The following is a 21,052-nucleotide window of genomic DNA, read 5'->3' as shown; positions in this document are numbered from 1 at the left end:
GTGAGGGTCAATCTCATGGCCTCCAGGAACCACCGATCTTCCTGCAAGCCTACCTACCACTGTGACAGGAGGGAAGCCAGAGTTCATGAGTAATGAACTTTCACGAAATATTCAGTTCTTAGTTTTCAGCACAAGATCTAATTCTCTCTTACCGACTCAAGGACTTTGATCCAGTGATTACCTCTTTCCTCCTGTATCACCAGTTTCTCCTAGCTACTTGATTATTTCCACCCATATTCAGTAACATCTTCCTGACCTCACTTGTGCTCAGGTGCCTGCCATTTCTTTGCTCCTTGTCAAAAAAAAAAAAAAAAAGTGAGGTGGGCACCTTCTTGAAAGAGTTGTCTATACTTTGCCTCCGCTTCTTCATTTCCCACCTCTGCTCACAGTAAGAGCAGCTTTACTTTTTATGATTAATTAAAACATTTAAGTACAATGTGGTGGGAAGTGGCAAGAAAGCAAATAGCATCTAAAGTTACATCATTTTGTGAGGGGGAAGGGAAGGACAGGGAGCGATTTGTTAAAGCAGTGGTCCCCAACATTTTTGGCACCAGTGACTGTTTTTGTGGAAGACAGTTTTTCCATGGATGGGGCCTGGGGAAGATGGAGGGCGGGAATGGTTTCAGGATGAAACTTCCACCACAGATCATCAGGCATTAGATTTTCATGCGGAGCATGCAACCTCCATCCCTGGCACGTGCAGTTCACAATAGGGTTCGCACTCCTACAAGAATCTAACGCCGCTGACAGGAGGCCGCTGACAGGAGGTGGAGCTCAGGTGGTAATGCTGCAGTGGGGGTTGGGGACTCCTGTGTTAAAGCATTCAAATTACAGCTAGATAAAAGGAAGACGTGCTAGTGTTCTATAGCACTGTAGATGACCGTCACTTAATAATGATACAGAGTTTCAAATAGCTAGGAGGAGGATATTGAATGTTTCCAACACAAACAAAAGAGAAACCTTTGAGATAATGGATGTGCTAGTTACCTGATCTGGTCACTACACATTATATGTATAAAAACAGCACTATGTACCCCATAAATATGTACAATTATTATGTCAATTAAAAAATATTTTCCTCAAAAAATGACATCATTTGAAGTTCGGTGACTTCCTTTGTCTTTACATGCAAACATATTGGTTTACATAGAAAGAACATTTTCCAGGCTGCTTTTCTATTGTTCCTCTTCACCCCGGTTTGGAGGGCCTTGTTTCTCTCTCTTTACATCTCTTGATCCAGCCCCACACCCCGTCATGTACACACACATACATGCCCGCACACACAGTGTAAACAGAGTGGTATGTGTACTGCTGAAACGGGGAAGGTTCCCTTATCCCCTCGCAGGGCATGCGATGGGCATGTGGCTTGTTTCTTTGGTGTTCTGCTGCTCACACCTCTGGGGGAGCATGCAGACGGGCAGGTTGTGGGGCTCCAATCACGGGCAGTGTCTAGGGGCGAATGTTTATAGCTGAAGCCCCAGTGGGTGTGTGTTACAGGGTTCTCTTTCGGTTTAGCTGTCCGTAGGCAGCTTGTGTTAATCAGCTCCATGAGACCCCTGCCTTATTGCAAGGACAGAGGCTTTCTGTCTCCTGGGTTTCTTGCCTTGGTGTACCCGAAGAATCAGATCACACATGGGCTTGGAGAATGAATGCAAGGTTTTATTGAGTGGAAATAGTTCTCAGCAGATGGGGGAGCCAGAAGGGAGATGGTTTTCCCCTGGAGTTGAGCACTTGGCAGCCAGGCTGTCCTCCGACCATCCCGGCCAAACTCCCAGACTCCACATGGTTCCGCTGGTCAATGGCCTGCCAGCTGTGCTGTTCAGCTCGTGCTTCTCTCGCCATCCAGCCGCCTGTGTGTTCTTTTGCTGATGTGTGTTCCTCTCGACGTCCAGTCACTTGTTGTCTCTGCCCACTAGGGTCCTGGGGTTTTTATAGGCACAGGATGGGGTCGTGGCAGGCCAGGGTGTTCTTGGGAAATGCAACATTTGGGCATGAAGGCAGGAGTGCCTGTCCTCACCTAGGTCTGTGCGCACAGGCCTGAGGGTGGATCCCTAGCCAGGGACCAGCCTTTCTCTACCCAGCACTTCCCTGCCCCCCCCTTCCATATCACTGCCATGCTTTCCTCCATGTTCTCAATCACACAACATTTATTTTGTTTGCATAACAATAGGATCATACTATAGATGCTTCTCTGTAGGTTGCTTTTCTCCTTTAACAGAACCTTGTGGAAAAATCTTCTAAATCATTTAGCACCCACTATGTGGTCAACGTACAATCATTTATTCAGCCACTCCCTGTTCACCTGTTGGTAGGTGTTAATTCTCTATTTCTAGAGTTTTGCCACAGCAACTAATGATGCCATCTCTCTGTCTGTATATCTGTATCTATCTATATGTATAGCATCTCTATCTCTTCATCCATCCATCTACACCCACACGCATGTGCATATCCTGATATATTGGTCCTCCCCATCCCACCATGTGGAACGATTCCTAACAGTGAGGTTGCTGGGTCCAAGAGAGTCTGTGTTTTTAATTTTAACAGATTTTGCCAGATTGCTTAAAAAGAAACTATAGCGATTTTACATTTCCTTCAGAACTGCAAGATAATTTCCTTCCTATCCCTGACCCCCATTCCTTCTCAAGAGTATTATTACCCTTTGGAGTTTTTGCTGTCAGGTGAAAAATGCTGCCACCCCGTGACTTTGGTTTGTATCTTTCTGACTGACAGAAGCGCTGGCTGAGCTTGCTTAGTGGATAGGTACCTGATTTTGAAGCCAGTCTGCCTGAGTTGGAATTCCAGTTTCATCACTCACCAAGGATACAACCTTAGTAGATTTATTTACCCTCTCTGTGCCAATTTCCTCATCATCTCCATAACGGGATCATAATAGTTCTTGTTTCACAGGGTTATTGAGGAGGTTTAGTTATTAGAAAAGTTCCCGGCGTATAATAAACACTAAAAAAAGTTGTTTTAAATATGTTGATTGGCCGTTTGAATATGCTCTTTTGTGAGATGACTGAAACTTGGGTCATTTTCTATCGGGTAGTTTGTCTTCCCCTGCTATCTAGTTTGAGATCTTGTTTCACCTCTTTCACTACATATTTTAAAGTCATGTTCTTCTCATATTAAATTTATATAATTTGTCACTACAATGAATAGATTATTTCTCTTGCCAACAGATAACTATTATAGAGAAAGTATTGATTTGTAAATATTTGTCCAGTATAGAGCCATCAAATTCTCTTATTCTGGTAAAACTTGTTGTGAATTTTGGGCTTTCTTAGCACATAATATTATTTAAAGAGAGGATTTTGTCCCTTTTGTCCCAGCATTTGTGCTGTTTTTTATGTTTCTCTCATGATGTCAGAACTTTCAAAACAGTGATGAACAGTGAGTATCTGTCTTGTTCTTGATTTTGGTAAAATGAGAAATTCTTTGTGGACAACAGCTTTGATCAATGCCCATGGAATTTCATCTTGCTTGTGATCTTCCATTCTTGATTGCCTGCACTGTGGATTTCAGACTTGTTTAGCCAGCCTCCACGATCACACAATCCAATTCTTTTAAAATAAATCTCTTTAGAGGAGAGTAAGCACACACACACACACACACACACACACACACACACACACACACACTCCTCCTTCTGGTTCTGCTTCTCTGGTTGAATCCAGACTGATACATACAAATACTAATTATTTAGAAGGCTGTAGTAATATTTGGACAAATTAAGAAGCTTATTTTGAGCATCAAAGTCAAAATTTAAAACTTAGAATTAAAGTTTAGGTGTAGCTCCAAATTTTACAGGTTCACGCCTGTAATCCCATGAAAGGCTGGAAAATTGCTTGAGCCCAGGAGTTCAAGCACAGCGAGAGACGTTGTCCAAAAAAATAAAAATAAAATAAGAGATATGAAATAAAATTAAAATAAAATAAGAATAAAATTAGGCAAATTCAGGAACATTCAAGCTGCTCATTTTGCTAATGATAATATGATGGTTTAATGGTTGCATATGTGAAATTTCATGTCCAGTAGGAAAGAAGAGATGTCTGTTGTAGGGCAGGTTATGTAAAGTCCACACGATCCACACACTTTTTAAAATCCTTTATATATAAATTAACTACAGTCATATAAGGTTTCATGTGAAAAGTTTCATGCAAAATAATACTTGACACATAAATATATTTTCAAAATTTCACTTTCATTCTTACAAAGGATTATAACAGTCAAATTTATTTTTTCATGCCAGGTAAGAGTACATAGAGTACCTTTAAAATGAAGGCAAACACATAAAGGATTAATTTAATAACACACTATATATGAAAATATTTCTATTTTGGAGAGGGTTCAAGAATATTTTTCAGATCTTGAATTCAGTGCCTACTATGAGCTTATATTTAGTATTCTTAATACTAAATACTAACACTCTCAATCTAAGTATAAAATACACTGTTTCTCTATATGCATATATCTGTAATAAACAAACTTTCAGTTTTCCTAATTCTTCTTATGTTTTCTTTGAGGTTTGTGAGGTGGTTTATAAATATATTGTCTATAAATCCTCACGTACCGAAAGTAGCTCAAAACGAGAATAGTGAAGAAGAGCAGCATCAGGACGAAGAGGAAAGAAGCCACCAGGTAGACACTTGGACTGGAATCAGAAAAATAAGAGGCATTAGAAGTCATTGTTCACACTTTGGCTGTTAATTTCTTTAAACAATTTTTGAATGGCTAGCTACCGTGCCATTGACATAGAACAAAGATGAATAAGACGCACTGTCCAGCCTCACGGTGTTTACCTTTTGGTGTTTGAGGCTGACCAGGCGGGAAAATAGACAAGGTGATCAATGCAGTGAGAAGAGGAAATGAAGTTATCTTTTATTTTCTTTGCGATGGAGTCTCACTCTGTCACCCAGCCGGGAGTGCAATGGCTCACTGGAACGCCTATCTCCTAGGTTCAAGCCATTCTCCTGCTTCAGCCTCCCAAGTAGCTGAGATTACAGGCAGGCACCACCATACCCAGCTCATTTTTGTATTTTTAGTACAGTTGGGGTTTCACCATGTTGGCCAGGCTGGTCTCGAACTCCTGATCTCAAGTGATCTGCCCACCTCGCCCTCCCAAAGTGCTGGGATTACAGGCGTGAGCCACCGCGCCCGGCCAGAAATGAAGTTTTGCGGGAGCCACACATCATGGAAGGCCAGGGAAGGGGATGTCTGAGCTAAGCCTAGGTAGGAGTTCGCTCGGTATGAGTATGAGTGGGAGTAGGAGTTACCTAGTTAGCTAGATAAGAGTGGAGGAAGAGACCCAGGTGGGAACAGTGTTTCAGACAAAAGGAGAAGGGGATGGGAAGGCATGAACACTTGGTAACACCTCAGGACCACTCCTAGACATTCTGGAACTGCAGCTCCTTCAGTATGACAGGAGCTCAGGTGCCAAGAGGAGTGGTTAGAGATGAGGATTGATAGGTGGGCAGGGCCAGATTGGAAAAACTGCTTAAGTCAAGCTAGAGAGTGGGTTTTAGCCTAAGGCAGGAGAGCGCTTCAGAGGGATGATATAGGATTGACATTTTACAGGGATGATTCTGGAGTGTGAAGAATGGAAGAAAGCAAAGTATGAGTGTGAAGGTAGAAAAAGCAGTTACGAAGTATTTGAATAATCGAGGTAAGCTATAATGAGAGTCTTCACAAAATTAATGGCTGAAGAAATGGAGAGAAGTGGATATATTTAAGACACATTTAGAAGTTAGATTGGATCGATCTTGGTGATTATTAAGATGTGGGGTTTGAGAAATATGAAGGAATAAAGGTTATCTTCCTTCCATGCTTTGGAGTTAGGTTACTGTGAGAATGGTGTTGCCATTCACGGATGGAGGAAATTCAGAGGGAGGAGCACTTTTTTGAGGGTATGTGCGTATATGGTTGGCTTACTTTGGTGCATATTTAATTTGAGGTACCTGAGGGTCAGCCAGGTGTGTGTGTGTGTCTGTGTGTGTGTGCAGCACTTACTCTAGCCAGACATCTGCCTCTTCACCTAGAACTCTGCATGGGTACTTTTTTTGTTGGTTTGTTTTTGGAGATGAGGTTTCTCTCTGTTGCTCACGCTGGAGTGCAGTGGCATGAATACGGCTCACTGCAGCCTCGACCTTCCAGGTTCAAGCGATCCTCCCACCTCAGCCTCCCAAGTAGCTGGGACTATAGACATGCACCACGAAACCTGGCTATTTTTTTGGGACAGGAATAGAGATGGGGTCTTGCCATGTTGCCCAGGCTGGTCTTCAACTCTAGGCTCAAACAATCTGTCCAACCTAGCCTCCTAAAGTGCCGGGATTAAGGTATGAGCCACCACGGTGGGCCTGCATGAATGCTTCTGATCAGAGGGGATTTATTTCTTAAGCCAGACACTGTGCTGTTTTCTATCTGGTGTCCTGGTATCTGACATTAGTTTTGGAGTCCCTTTTAAACCATAATTATTTGGTTCCAATGTTATAGTTTCCCCAGGCTTCCTTTGTTTCACCTTGCTCCTCTGTGGCTATAAACTTAATCTGTCCCCAGTGTATGATTTCCTTCTGAGAACTTAGTTAAGCCACTTCACCATCTCCTATCTGCCTGACACTGTGCATGGTTCTAGCAATACAATGACGAGTGAAAACAGACATGGTCCCCATCCTTGGGGAGCTTATATTTTAGTGGGATATAATCATTAATCAAATAATGAGAAAATAAATAAAAAATTGTAACTGTGGTAAGAACTAAGGAGAAATATACAATGCAATGAAAGGTTCTTAAAGCAGGATTTAACCTGGTATATGGATCAAGAAATGCCTTCATGGGAAAAAGGTAATTATCTTAAAATCTGATGAATAAATAGAAGTGAAGTTGGTAAAGTGAAGTGTAGGTAAATAGAGGACGGAGGATTCTAGATAGAGGAAATGGCATGTGCAGAGGTCCTGCTATGGGAGAGAGCATGGAGAAGAACAGGACTGAAAGAAAGTTGCTCGGTCTGGAGCTGAGAAAATGTGAAGGACATGATCCACGATGAGACTCGAAAAGTAGGTAGGGGCTAGATCATGCAAGGATTTGTAGGCCAAAACTCCTTAAGGAGTTTTAATTTTATGGACAGAAATGTGAATGTTTCAAGCTACTAAAACTAGCATTGAAAAAATTACTCTAGCTCCAGTGAGGAGAATAAGCTAGAAGAACATAGGAGGAGATGAGGGGAGATTGGTTAGGAGTCTATTGCAGAGATAATGGTAGCCTGGATTAAGGAGGTGGTGATGGAGTAAGAAGTGGATCCATTCAAGGATGATTTAGGGGATTAAATGAATGGGAGATAGTTGTGGATTGGATGAACTGGAGAGAAACAGAGAGACAGAGAGAGAGAGAGAGAGAGAGAGAGAGAGAGAAATGAATGTAAATCCTTGGTTTCTTGGTTTTGGTTTTGGTTTTTGACTCCTAGAAGTTTGGCTTGCATAGTTGGATGTACATTTCATGGGACAAATTGTACAGGGAACAAGTGTAGGAGGGAACATTGGAAAACAGGGTACCATTCCTATCATAGCCTGTGTGAATGGATTTTCCTGGAGCTGTGCAAGGACAATCTATATGGCTATATGTAATTGCCCTAATGGATCAGTTTTAAGATAGATTAAATAATGGGATAGGGGAGCGTATGATAAGATCATGAGTTCACTTTTGGACATGTCCAGTTTGACTAGTCTTTGAGACATCTAAGAGAAGAAGTTAAGTAGACAATAGGATGTCTGGCTCTGGACTGTTCTAGAGATATTATTTGGCAGTCATGTGCATATAGATGCTAACTGAAGTCATAATTGTGGATGAGCTTGCCAGAGTGAGAAGCTCAGGACAGAACTGAGCCTCATGAGAGGCCAACATTTAAAGGCTGCTAAAGGAGGGTGAGGCTTTCTCTACTAGGGAGAGAGAGGCAGTGGCTACAGAAGTTTGGGAAAACCCATAGTGTGATACAATAGCCAAAGGAGGAGTCAACGCTGAAGAAAGATCTAATAATATGAGGACTGAAAAATATCAATTAGCTCAATGAAGGCCAAAGCTATTTCAATGACCTAATCGGTAGAGTGAAGAGATAGAAACCTGACTGGATGGATTGGAGAAAGGCGGCTGGACACAGGGAAATGGAGACTGTGAGTGTAGACAATACCTTTGAGAAGTTTTGTGCTGCAAAGGAGAAACTTGAGGGTCACCAAAAACCTATTAGAAGGATCTAGTTGAGAGGGAAAGTTGAATATACAGAAGAGAGAAGGAATAATTAATTTGAAAGTTTCCTCAGTAAGTGGAGAGGAACAGATAGTGTGCAAAGCATAGGTGGAAGAATTATATTTAAAAGGAGGAATCATATTTCCTTTGTTGTAACAGGACGGAAAGAGGAGAGGATGGATATAGATGTTAGTAGATTTTTCTGTTTGCAATCAGGAATAGAGGGCGTTCCTGTCTCATGGTTTCTAATTTCTCTGTGAGGGTGGAAACAAGCTCACCTGATGATGATTAAGGAAAGCAGGTTTGCGGAGGAAGCTAATTAGATACAATCTGAAATCGCTGTTACAGAGAATGCTGCTCAGGTGTAGTCACAGAGAAAGTAGGTAGTTGGGATTTGCCAGAGGGAGGAACAAATCCCAGAGGGGTGAGGGTGTACTGGAAGTGTTCTTGAAATAATGGACTTTGAAACGTAAGGAAATGCAAAGTACAAAAAGAGAGACTGAAAGTAGAGGTGGAGGTTCCAGGGAGGGTGAAGGGGGGGTTGCAGTGGGTGTCGTGGAATTAACAAGCTGGAAGGACAGAAGGTCGTGATCAGAGAATAGGATGTGATGTCTGGATTGATGCTTTAGGAAGCAGAGAAGTTACGAGTAATGACAGTGTGGAAGGTGCAACTGTGGGAGTGGATGGCTGAAGTGCAGTAGAGGGAGGTCACCAAGGATGCGGTAAGGCCACGACTTTGGATGCTGGATGCGAACACTGATAGTGGGACTTGATGTGGAGAGGAAACCAGTGTGACGGGGCCAAAGTTGAGAATGAATGCAGCAGACTATAGAGAGGACATGGTGATGAAGACAGACAGCTGGGCCTGCAGCAGACGCCATGAGCCTCAAAGGATCAGGGTATGTTTTGTGTTGGTTTTTGTGGTTTTGTTTTACAAGAACGAGGATAAATAATGATCTGGAATTGGTAATAGGACCCCCTGAGGTACATGGGCGGTAAAAGAAAAGAGCACCACTTGATTGGCCCGAAGGTGGAGCAGTGTCCTCCGGGGAGAGCCTGGTTACCCCTAAGGAGAGAGAGGGAGAGCTCAGAGGAGGGTTGAAGATCTGGGTGAGTTTGCTGGTTAAAGGATGGCAATTCCAGAAAGCAGAATGGTAACGCTGGGAAAGTGGTGGGGTTGAGTGCTGGGCTAGGAGCAAGGAAGTGCCGAGCTCTCTGCCTTCTACAAACTCATCTCCAGTCGCTGCTCAAGAAAAGGGCTCCATTATTAAGGAAATAATCAACCACCAGCCAGCCCTGGTGTGCCTCTGCTACCCTTCAGGGCCCAGGTGTTACTGGAGGCTAACCTACAGTCACTAACCAAATAGACTGTCCTGTATGCTGTGCTCATATGCCCTGGCTGCTGGACTCTAGCTGCTGGCAGGTGAGAGTGGGGGCAGGTGGGTGAGATCCTCCTCCTTTGCCTTTCTCCCCGCTAACTCACTTGACTCTTTCTTTGGTTGGTGGGTACTTGGGTGGGCATATACCTTAATATTCACCTAAGTCAAACATACCAACCCCATGAAGAAGAAAAGTCACTAGGAAAAGGTTGTGCCTGTTTCCCAAGGTTATGTAGGAACAACTCTTGACTTCATTTGCAGGTTATTCCCACTATTAACGCTCCGTCAGCACAGAAACCCCAGAAGCCAGTCATATTTACAGTGGGGCCATGAATAGCTTAATTGTTTTCCTTATGCCCTTATTTAACAATCCTGCCCCGCTCCACCCCCCAAAAAAACCCCATAAAACAAAACCCAAACACCCAAATTCCAAACACCAGGCCCAAAACAGAGTAGCAAAGTCATTTGGGGTTCTAACTTTAGTATCAGGACTGTTCATTCTGCCCTCCAAGGGACCTGGAGCTGAGTCCAGGGAAATCCCTTTACTGTTTCCTAAATGCATCAGAATGAGGGTCTGTGGTTGAAAGCTGACCCAGGCTTAGAGCAGAGGGCACAGCCACTGTCACCTCCCAATCCCTACCACTGCATTCTGGCATCTGCCAAGTAGGAGCAGCTGAGACAGGTTTGATAGGAAGACAGTGGCTGTTGAGTGGGATGGCACGAAAGGGGACCTTGGCTGCAGTAACAGTTCTCAGGAATTCCTTCCTGCTGTGTCCCTGTATACACACTACACACACATACAGTTTTAGGATGTCATAGAGGGGCAGAAGTTAACAGGGCTTCAGGGAAACAGCAAGTTTCTGTCATTTGGGAAGACAGATTTCACAGAGAGCCCCCAAAAATCTAAATATAGACTGATTAAAACCATTGACTTTGCAGTGAACACTTCATACGTTTTTGTGGTGGTGTTGTTTTAGGATTCATTTGCATATTATATACTGTATAATAATATTATTCATAATAAGATTTAAGCTGGGGCCCTGAAAACTGAGTGCACAGGCTGCTTCCGGGAGCCACGGGGGGAGCTGCTTTTCCTTTTTAGCTGCCACTTGTATCTTAGAAATTCCCTAATTAAAGTCCAGTTAGGCACTGCTCATTACCTGGGAATCAGTCCAAATGTCTCTATTGCAAACATAGCTGTTAGGTTACAGAAACTGCAAATTAGAAAAATAATATTAAAGATGAAATTAAGTACAATACATTTTAAAATGCTCTCCATGTCCCTATGGTAACAATCAAACCATATATAATCCTAGTTAAGGTGTCATTTTCTTGACAAAGGACAGATGGATACATTCACAGAAGAGCTGTGATTATTTTCCCTGTGTACATCTCAGGCTTCTCTGAGATTCCTCAAGAGCTCTCTATCCTGACAGCCTTACATCATTTTGATAGTGGTTCCCAAGGCAACAGTAATAATGATATTACTAATAAGTATTGGCAGAAATAAAAAAAGCTAACCTTTATGAGCATGAATACTTATTGAAAATGAATACTGGCAGGCACGGTGGCTCACACCTGTAATCCCAGCCTTTGGGAGGCCAAGGCAGACAGATCACCTGAGGTCAGGAGTTCGAGACCGACCTGACCAACAGGGTGAAACCCCTTCTCTACTAAAATACAAAATTAGCCAAGTGTGGTGGCAGGCACCTGTAGTCACAGCTACTCGGGAGGCTGAGGCAGGAGAATCTCTTGAACCTGGGAGGTGGAGCTTGCAGTGAGCTGAGATCGCACCACTGCACTCCAGCCTAGGTGATAGAGCGAGACTCCGTCTCAAAAAAAANAAAATGCTCTCCATGTCCCTATGGTAACAATCAAACCATATATAATCCTAGTTAAGGTGTCATTTTCTTGACAAAGGACAGATGGATACATTCACAGAAGAGCTGTGATTATTTTTCCCTGTGTACATCTCAGGCTTCTCTGAGATTCCTCAAGAGCTCTCTATCCTGACAGCCTTACATCATTTTGATAGTGGTTCCCAAGGCAACAGTAATAATGATATTACTAATAAGTATTGGCAGAAATAAAAAAAGCTAACCTTTATGAGCATGAATACTTATTGAAAATGAATACTGGCAGGCACGGTGGCTCACACCTGTAATCCCAGCCTTTGGGAGGCCAAGGCAGACAGATCACCTGAGGTCAGGAGTTCGAGACCGACCTGACCAACAGGGTGAAACCCCTTCTCTACTAAAATACAAAATTAGCCAAGTGTGGTGGCAGGCACCTGTAGTCACAGCTACTCGGGAGGCTGAGGCAGGAGAATCTCTTGAACCTGGGAGGTGGAGCTTGCAGTGAGCTGAGATCGCACCACTGCACTCCAGCCTAGGTGATAGAGCGAGACTCCGTCTCAAAAAAAAAAAAAAAGAAAATGAATACTAATTGAGCATTGCTATGTACTAGGCAGCATGCCAAATGCTTACATGCATTATCTTAGTGGATCTTCACAGCAACCCTTCCTTGTAGATGAGGAAACTCAGATGAGGAGCTCAGGCAGGTTAAGCAACTTGAGAAAGTTTACACAGCTATTAGCAGCAGAGCTGGGATTTGAAGTCAGGTTTTTCTGACCCTGCTGCCTATCATGTTCACTTGATGTAGGCTAACTCCTTCAGGAAGCTGAGTATTAGGGGCTCCATATATAAAACTATTATTTCTAATGTTACTGAATGTCTCCACTGTTAGGTATATTGCTTGGAATGAGGCAGGATATAGCTAAGCAAACATTTCTGACATGATTTCACCCACCTACATGTGGGAGAACATAGAAGAAAGGAACTTATTTTTATTGCATATTTGTTATGTGCTTGGCAAAGTTAGAGATTTTTACCCAGATGCTTCATTTACTCCTCAGAATACTGTAAGGCAGGTATTATCAACCCATTCTACAGATACAGAATGGTTCAAAAAGAGTAAGCAATTTTCTTTAGACTGAGTAGCTAGTAGTGGCAAAACTGGGATTCAAACCAAAGTAGACGCTACCAATATATCAACTTGTGGAACTGGCATGTAAATACAGCCCATAAACAACAATACAAGATACAGGGTTATACATTCTAGGCTGGGCCCGGTGGCTCACGTCTGTAATTCCAGCACTTTTGGAGGCCGCAGCGGGTGGATTGCCTGAGCTCACGAGTTGGAGACCAGCCTGAGCAACACGGTGTAACCCCGTCTCTACTAAAATACAAAAAATTAGCCAGGTGTGGGGGTCTGCGCCTGTAGTCCCAGCTACTCGGGAGGCTGAGGCAGGAGAATTGCTTGAACCGGGGAGGTGTAGGTTGCAGTGAGTGGAGATCGCACCACTGCACTTCAGCCTGGGCAACAGAGTGAGACTCCATCACACACACTGAGTGATGTAGACACCTATCACGAGAATGTTCGCAGCACGGCAAGGGGGCTTGTGTTGAGTCCTAAAGGTTGGAGTTTAAGGATGAAGGACTAGGGTATTCCAGGTATAGGGGGAGATGAGCAAAGGTTTGGAAATGGGAATGAATTTGTGAGGTTTAAAGGATAATGAGGAAGTATCTTGGTGCATGTAGAGGGAAGTAGTGGGGGTTTTGTGTGTGTGTGTGTGTGTGTGTGCATGCGCACGCGCTAATGCCTGCACATGTGCCCTCCAGAGGGCTTTAATGAAAGGCTTAGGAATTTTGACTTTACCTTTTTTGTATAAAGGAGTCATGGTTGTTTTTGAATTTAATTCAATAGCAGTTTGTCAAGTGATTTGGAATAGAGAGATTAAATGTAAATGGGCCATATGGAAAAATTATACACAGTAGTGAACAATCCAGTTCTGTGATAATGAGGTCTAGACTTGGGTAGAGGCGATTGGGACTGAAAAGAGGGCCAAGTTTACCTTTGATAGAATGAAATTGTGATGGAATCAGCATGGAATAAGTGCAGTTGGAACTTTACGGTTTAAAAGTTGTTAGATGTAGTATTGTCAAATGGACTGAGCTGGTTGATAGCATAGTTTAGGTATTCTGTATCCTTACTGATTTTCTCTCTACCTGTCCTATAAATTTCTGAGAAAGGAGTGTTGAAATCTCCAGCTGTAGTTAGGGGTTTGCTGTTTCTCTGTTTAGTTCTATCCGTTTTTGTTTCATGTATTTTGAAGGTGTTTTAAAGGTAAATCCACATTTAGGATTATTATACCTTCTTTATCACTATGTAATGAGTCTCTTTATACCTTCCTTGTTCTGAATTCCTGTTATCTGCTATTAATATGGCCAGTCTGGCTTTCTTTTGACTACTATTAGCATGGTTTATCTTTTTTTATCCTTTTACTTTTAATCAATCTGTGTCTTCATATTTCATATGGGCTACTGGTAGACAGTCTGTAGTTAGGTCTTATATTTTTATCCAATATGACAATTTCTGTTCTTTAATTGGGATATTTAGACCATTTGTATTTAATGTAATTATTGATATCTTTAGAGTTAAATCTACAGTCTTGCTATTTGTTTGCTATCTTAAGTTGTTATACATTTTAAAGTTATATATTTTCTTTTCCTTTCTCCTTTTCTTCTGTCCTTTTTTGTATTAATAAAGTATTTTTTTAATGATTCCACATTATCTCCCCTATTCGTTTTATAGGTTTGTGTCTTTTTCTAATGTGGTTGGTATACAATATCAATCATTAATTTATCACATTTTTCTGGCAAATAATATACCATTTAGTGGTATATTATTTGTATATATACCATTCTTAAGTATAAGAATCTTAAAACACTATGCTTCTAATCCCTACTCCCATCCTTTGTGCCATTGTTTTCATCCATTTTACTTTTATTACATGTCATAAACCCCACAGTATTTTCTTTTCTTTTCTTTCTTTCTTTTCTTTTCTTTTTTTTTTTTTTGAGACAGAGTCTCACTCTATTGCCCAGGCTGGAGTGCGATGGCATGATCTCGGCTCACTGCAACCTCCGCCTCCCAGGTTCAAGTGATTCTCCTGCCTCAGCTTCCCAAGTAGCTGGCATTACAGGTGCGCACCACCATGCCTGGCTAATTTTTGTATTTTTAGTAGAGAAGGAGATTCACTATGTTGGCCAGGCTGGTCTCAAACTCCTGACCTTATAATCCGCTCGCTTCGGCCTTCCAAAGTGCTGGGATTACAGGTGTGAGCCACCACACCCGGCCACAGTATTTTTTTTTAACTATTTTTGCTTTTTTTTTTTTTTTTTAACCTTTTGAGACAGGTTCTCACTCTATCACCCAGGCTAGAGTGCAGCAGCACCATCACAGCTCACTGCAACTTCAACTTCCCAGGCTCAACCAATCCTCCCACCTCAGCCTCATTTGGGTGAATACCAGTGAGTACCACTGCTGGGTCGTACAGTAGGAGTATGTTTACTTTTGTAAGAAACTGCCAAACAACTGTCTTCCAAAGTGGCTGCACCATTTGGACTTCTATCAGCAATGAATGAGACTTCCTGATGTTCCATATCCTTGTCAGATTTGACATTGTCAGTGTTCTGGATTTTGACCATTCTGGTAAGTGTGTAGTGGTATCTTATTGTTTTAATTTGCATTTTCTAATGACATATGATGTTGAACATTTTTTTCATCTGCTTTTTTGTCATCCATTTATCTTCTCTGGAGAGGTGTCTGTTCAGATCTTTTGCCCATTTTTAAATCTGGTTATTTTCTTATTGTTGCGTTCTAAGCCTTCTTTGTATATTCTGGATACCAATTATTTATTGGATCTCTTTTTTGCAAATATTTTCTCCCAGTGTGTGGCTTGTCTTCTCATTCTCTTGACATTGTCTTTCACAGAGCAGAAGTTTTTAATTTTAATGAAGTCCAACTTTTCAATGATTTATTTCATGGATCATACCATTGGTGTTTATCCAAAGAGTCATAGCCATATGCAAGGTTAATTAGTTTTTTTTCCCTATGTTAGTTATCTTCTATGAGTTTCAGACTTTTGCATTTTATATTTAGGTCTATGATTTCTGTATTCCTTTTTTTTTTTTTTAACTTTAGAGATGGGATCTCGCAATGTTGAGCTTGAAGTTCTGGGTTCAAATGATCCTCCCCAACAGCCTCCTGAGTAGCTGGTACTACAGGCATGCAACACCATGCCCAGCTATAAGACTTGTACTGAGGGGTTATGTTGCAAGCATAACCCAGTTCTTATCATGCTCTATCTCAACAAACACGTTGTTTCTAGACAGATTTAGATCCTACCAAGTTCTAGAGAGCAATACGAAAGTCAAACTCAGGAGAGGAAGGGTTACACAGAAAAATAACTGCAGAATTTTGCCAACTCATATAAGCAATACCCTAAGAATATGTATAGAAAAAATGAATTCTGAGAGTGTTAGACCAAGGAAGTGTAAGCATAACTCTAAGTCATATTCAATTGTTGATACGAATGCATTAAATGAACTTGAGAGGACAGTCACCCTTTATTATAATGTATAGAAATAAGTAGAAAGACTTAGAGAAAGGGAAATACTGGAGTGAACTGATCAGATGTGAACTACTCATTCTCCTGAGATAGGACCCATACGATACTCCATTTACCATGGCATTGAGAACTACATCATGACAAACACCAAAGGTATTGATCCCGGAGCACTTAACAGTAAACTTCCTGCATGCTAACCTTCATCTCAGAGTTTCCTTTCCAGGGAACCTGCAACACCTAGAATAACTCAATTTAAGTTTTTTGGTTGAACTGTTCAGAAGATTGATGAGTTTTGGGCACTGATAGAATATTATGAGGTTAATCAATAGTGGCTATCTCCCCCCACAATGTATTCTCATCAAAGAAACAAAGCCATACCACCCTCAGCATCTGATAAGCAGCCATTCATTTAGCAAATTATTCCCTCCTCCCCACACCACTATCATGTAAACCTTTAACAAACTGCTGTTCCAACCTGAATGAGTTTTGAATTCCAGACACTTAAATATATTACACTGTACAGAAAACAGTAAAACTCAAAAAGTACATGTGACACGGGAGCTTTCACCACCATCCCTCAACACTCTGATACCTGCAGAGCAAACAACATGAGCTTTGCGATCAGACTGACTGAGGCTCAAGTCTGGTTTCACTACATTGTCTGTGGCCCTGGGCAAGAAACCCAGCAGGCAGAAAGGAGCAGAGGCCGTTTGCTTTCACCCGGGGAATACTGTAATCCACCTCCCTCCTTGCTTCAGGACCACTCTATGATCCTGCTGTCATGGAGTTTGTTTTTTATCATCATCTCATAGAACATCATGCTGGTCCACTACATTGATGATACATGACCCGGAGGGCAGGAGGTAGCAGATACTGCAGATATATTAGTAAGATAAAGGACACAAGGCCAAGTGTCGTGGCTCACACCTGTAATGCCAGCAGTTTGGGAGACTGAGGGAGGTGGATTGCTTGAGGTCAGGAGTTTGAGACCAGCTTGGCCAACATGGCAAAATCCCGTCTCTACTAAAAATACAAAAATTAGCCAGGCATGGTGGTGCATGCTTGGAATCCCAGCAACTCGGGAGGCTGAGGCACAAGAATTGCTTGAGCTTGGGAGGCAGGGGTTGCATTGAGCTGAGATCACGCCACTGTACTTCAGCCTGGACCACAGACCAAGACTGTGTCTCAAAAACAAAAGATAAAGGAGACAAGGCCAAGTCTGCTGGCTCACACCTGTAATCCCAGCACTTTGGGAGGATTGATTGAGGCAAGGAGTTCAAGACCAGGCTGGGCAACATAGCAAGACCTTGTCCCTACCAAAAAAAAAAAAAAAAAAAAAAAAAAAGGTAAGAGATAAATCCCATGAGTTGTGGGGTACATGATGCACTGTTGAGAGTCAAAGACAAGTTCCTGCTTTTTATACTTCTTCCACAAGAAAGGGATGTGCCTTCTTATGGCACACTTTGGATTTTGGAGGCAACATGTACCACACATAATTTGGGTGTGCTTCTCCAAATATGCAGAGGGACCTGAAAGTCAGCCAGAATGGGGTCCAGGGTGAAGAGCCTGTCTAGATGGTCCAGGTGATGCAAACAGGGCGGAGATCTGGCTCTTATGACCTAACAGATCTAAAGGTGCTTGATATGTCTGTGGCAGATGAGGAGGCTGTGTGATTGTGGAAGTTCTGATGGGGGAATATCAGCAGATGCCTCTACAGTTTTGAAGCAAATGCAAGCACTCTTGGGCAAGTAACAGTTCTCTTGAGAAACAGCTCATGGTTTAGGTACCGGCAGAAACTGAACTTCTGACCCCCAAACACCAAGTAACCATGAAACCTGGGTTGCCTCTTAAAGCTGAGTGTTAGTCTTATCTCTAACACTAGGAAGTCAAAAGTGCTCAAATGAACTCTGTCATGAAGTGTAAGTACAGAACTGGTCTTGGGATGCCGAAATGCACAAATAAGCATGCGAACAGCTGACTTGGCTCCCGTTTGCCTAGATGTGGGGAGTTCCCCACTGACTATAAAGAAAAAAATATGAGAAAGATTTACAGATTGCTCTGAATCCAGATATGGACAGCTGTGGTACTACAGCTCCATCCACGTGTAATCGTGAGGAACAGCGGAGAAGAAAAGGCCTCCAAGCATACAAATCTTCAAGTACGATAAGTTCCCCACTTTTCCTCACAGGAGAGGTGGCCTGGGGCATAATCACGGGCAGGGGTAAATATGTGGCGACATGGCCAGGACTTGGAAAAAACAAGAGTTGATGAGAAGAAATATGAGGGAAAAGCATGTAGATGAAATTCTCAGAATGAGACCAGTGTGTCTGAATTGTGGGGTCTTAAGTGAATGTTTTATCAAAACACCTTTACTAGAGAGGAAGCTCTTACCTTACTTACCACCTGAGCGCCACATGGTTGGCCTCGTTCCCCAGCTACTCGAATGCTTGCTCATGGGCTCATAAACAATGTGGCTGTGGGCCTAGGATGGCCTTATAAGCACGGATTTCCCTTACCAAGGATGACCTGGACACCACTACAAAATACCATACAGCAGTCCCCCTTTATCCACAGAGGACAGTTCCAAGACCCCCCGTAGATGCCTGAAACCATGGATAGTACCAGACCCTACATATAACTATGTTTTTCCTATACATACAAATGTATGATAAAGTTTAATCTATAAATGAGGCACAGTAAGAGCTGAACAATAACTAGTAATAAAATAGAACAATTATAACAACATGACAGAATCACTACTTTTGCACTTTGTGGCCATTACAAAGTAAAGTAAGGGTTACGGGAACACAACAGTATTGCTTTAACGCTACAATGGATCTGATAGCCAGGATGGCTATTAAGGGACTATTGGGCAAGTTGTGCACATAGCACTGATAGACTAGACAGAGATCATTCACATCGCAGGCTGGACGAGGTGGGAACATGCTACATTTCATCATGTTGCTCAGAATGGCATGCAATTTAAAATCTATGAATTGTTTACTTCTGGAATTTTCCATCTCATATTTTTGGACCACTGTTGATTACAAGTAAGTGAAATCACAGAAAGCGAAACTGTGGATCAGGAGAAATAGCATGCAGGTATACCTTGTTTTGTTGAGTTTCACTTTATTGTGCTTCGCAGATACTATGAATGGTACCAATAGACTTGCTCAACACAGGATTACCACAAACCTTCAATTTTTATAAACATGTGCTTGCTTTGTGTCTATCACATTTTGGTAATTCTCACAGTATTTCTTTTTTTTTTTTTTTAACAGGGTCTTGCTCTGTTGTCAGGCTGGCGTGCAGTGGCACAGTCACAGCTCACTGCAGCCTTGACCTTCTGGGCTCAAGTGATCATCCCTCTCAGCCTTCTGAGTAGGTAGGACTACAGACACATGCCACCAGGCTCAGATAATATTTTTTTAAAAACTTGTTGTAGTGATGGGATCTCACTATGTTGCCCAGGTGGGTCTTGAACTCCTGGCTTCAAGCTATTATCTCACTTTGGCCTCCCAAAGCGTCAGCCTTTTTCGTTATTATTATATCTGTTATAGGATCTGTGATTAGTGACTTCTGATGATACTACTGAAAGTGTCCTGTGCACCATGAACTGCGACCACATACGACAGTGGACTTAATCAATGTTATGTATGCTCTGACTGCTCGCTGACCCCCATCCCCCATCTCTCCAATCAGCCTCCCTACTCCCTGAGACACAGCAACATTGAAATTAGGCCAGTGAGTAACCTTAAAATAGCCTCTACATGTTCAGGTAAAAGGAAGAGGCACATGTTTCTCACTCTAAATCAAAAGCTAGAAATGATGAAGCTTAGTGAGGAAGGCACGTTGCAAGTTGAGACAGGCTGAAAGCTGGGCCTCTTGCACCAACAGCCACATCGTGAATGCAAAGGTTCTCAAGGAAAATTAAAAGTGCTACTCCAGTGAACACATGAATGGTAAGAAAGTGAGAAACAGCCTTATTACTGATATAGAGGAAGTCTGAATGGTCTGGACAGATAGTCAAACCAGCCACAACATCCCTTAAACCAAAGCCTAATTTAGAGCAAGGTCCTAGCTCTCTTCAATTCTAGGAAGGCTGAGAGAAGTGAAGAAGCTGCAGAAGGAAGGTCTGAAGCTAGAAGAGGGTGGTTTATGAGGTTTAAGGAAAGAAGCTATCTGCATAACATCAAATTACATGGCGAAGCAGCAAGTGCTGATGGAGAGGCTGCAGCAATGATCCAGAAGATCTAGTTAAGATGACAGAAGAAGGTGGCTACACTCCACAACAGATTTTCAGTGTGGATGAAGCAGACTTCTGTTGGAAGAAGATGCCATCTAGGACTTTTTGTTTTATTTTGTTTTGTTTTGAGGTGGAATTTTGCTTTTGTTGCCCAGGCTAGAGCGCAGTGGTGTGATCTTGGCTCACTGCAACCTCCACCTCCTGAGTTCAAGTGAGTCTCCTGCCTCAGCCTCCCAGGTAGCTGGGATTACAGGTGCCCACCACCACACCTGGCTAATTTTGTATTTTTAGTAGAGATATGGTTTCACAATGTTGGTCAGGCTGGTCTCGAACTCCTGACCTCAGGCAATCACCCACCTCGGCCTCCCAAAGTGCTGGGATTACAGGTGTGAGCAACCATGCCCGGCCTCACCTAGAACTTTCATAGCTAGAGAAGAGAAATCAGTACCTGGCTTCAGAGCTTTAAAGGATAAGCTGACTTTCTTGTTAGAGGCTAGTGTAGCTGATGATTTTAAGTTAAAGCCAGCACTCATTTACCATTCCAAAAATTCTAGGGCCCTTCAGAATTATGGTAAGTCTACTCTGCCTGGGCTCTTTAACTGGAAAATAACAAAGCCTGGATGACAGCATGTCTGTTTACAGAATGCTTTACTCACTATTTTAAGCCCACTATTGAGACCTACTCTCAGAAAAAAAAAAAAAGATTCCTCTAAAATATTA

The 21,052-nt window shown here is 42.3% G+C and overlaps 1 protein-coding gene across 11 annotated transcripts in view; it reads right to left on the bottom strand.

Moving 5' to 3' along the window:
- Window positions 1-260: 260 nt before the first annotated feature.
- Window positions 261-21,052, bottom strand: part of CATSPERE (catsper channel auxiliary subunit epsilon) — a 176,387-nt gene continuing 155,595 nt past the window's right edge. For 6 of the 11 annotated variants that reach the window (XM_017870386.1, XM_017870402.1, XM_017870401.1 and 3 more), the window contains 2 exons: window positions 10,775-10,828; window positions 4,224-4,654 (listed from right to left, as the gene is read on the bottom strand). In XM_017870386.1, coding sequence (XP_017725875.1) covers window positions 4,501-4,654; window positions 10,775-10,828 — 208 coding nt within the window. In that variant the 3' untranslated portion in view covers window positions 4,224-4,500. Of the gene's footprint in view, window positions 293-4,223; window positions 4,655-10,774; window positions 10,829-21,052 lie in introns of those variants that run through there. The other 5 variants (XM_017870389.1, XM_017870391.1, XM_017870387.1 and 2 more) reach the window with 4 other exon arrangements.

The sequence above is a fragment of the Rhinopithecus bieti genome, unplaced genomic scaffold (genome assembly GCF_001698545.2).
Source record: "Rhinopithecus bieti isolate Rb0 unplaced genomic scaffold, ASM169854v2 scaffold_5132, whole genome shotgun sequence".
NCBI lineage: Eukaryota > Metazoa > Chordata > Mammalia > Primates > Cercopithecidae > Rhinopithecus > Rhinopithecus bieti.
This window is presented reverse-complemented; position numbering and strand designations above follow the sequence as displayed.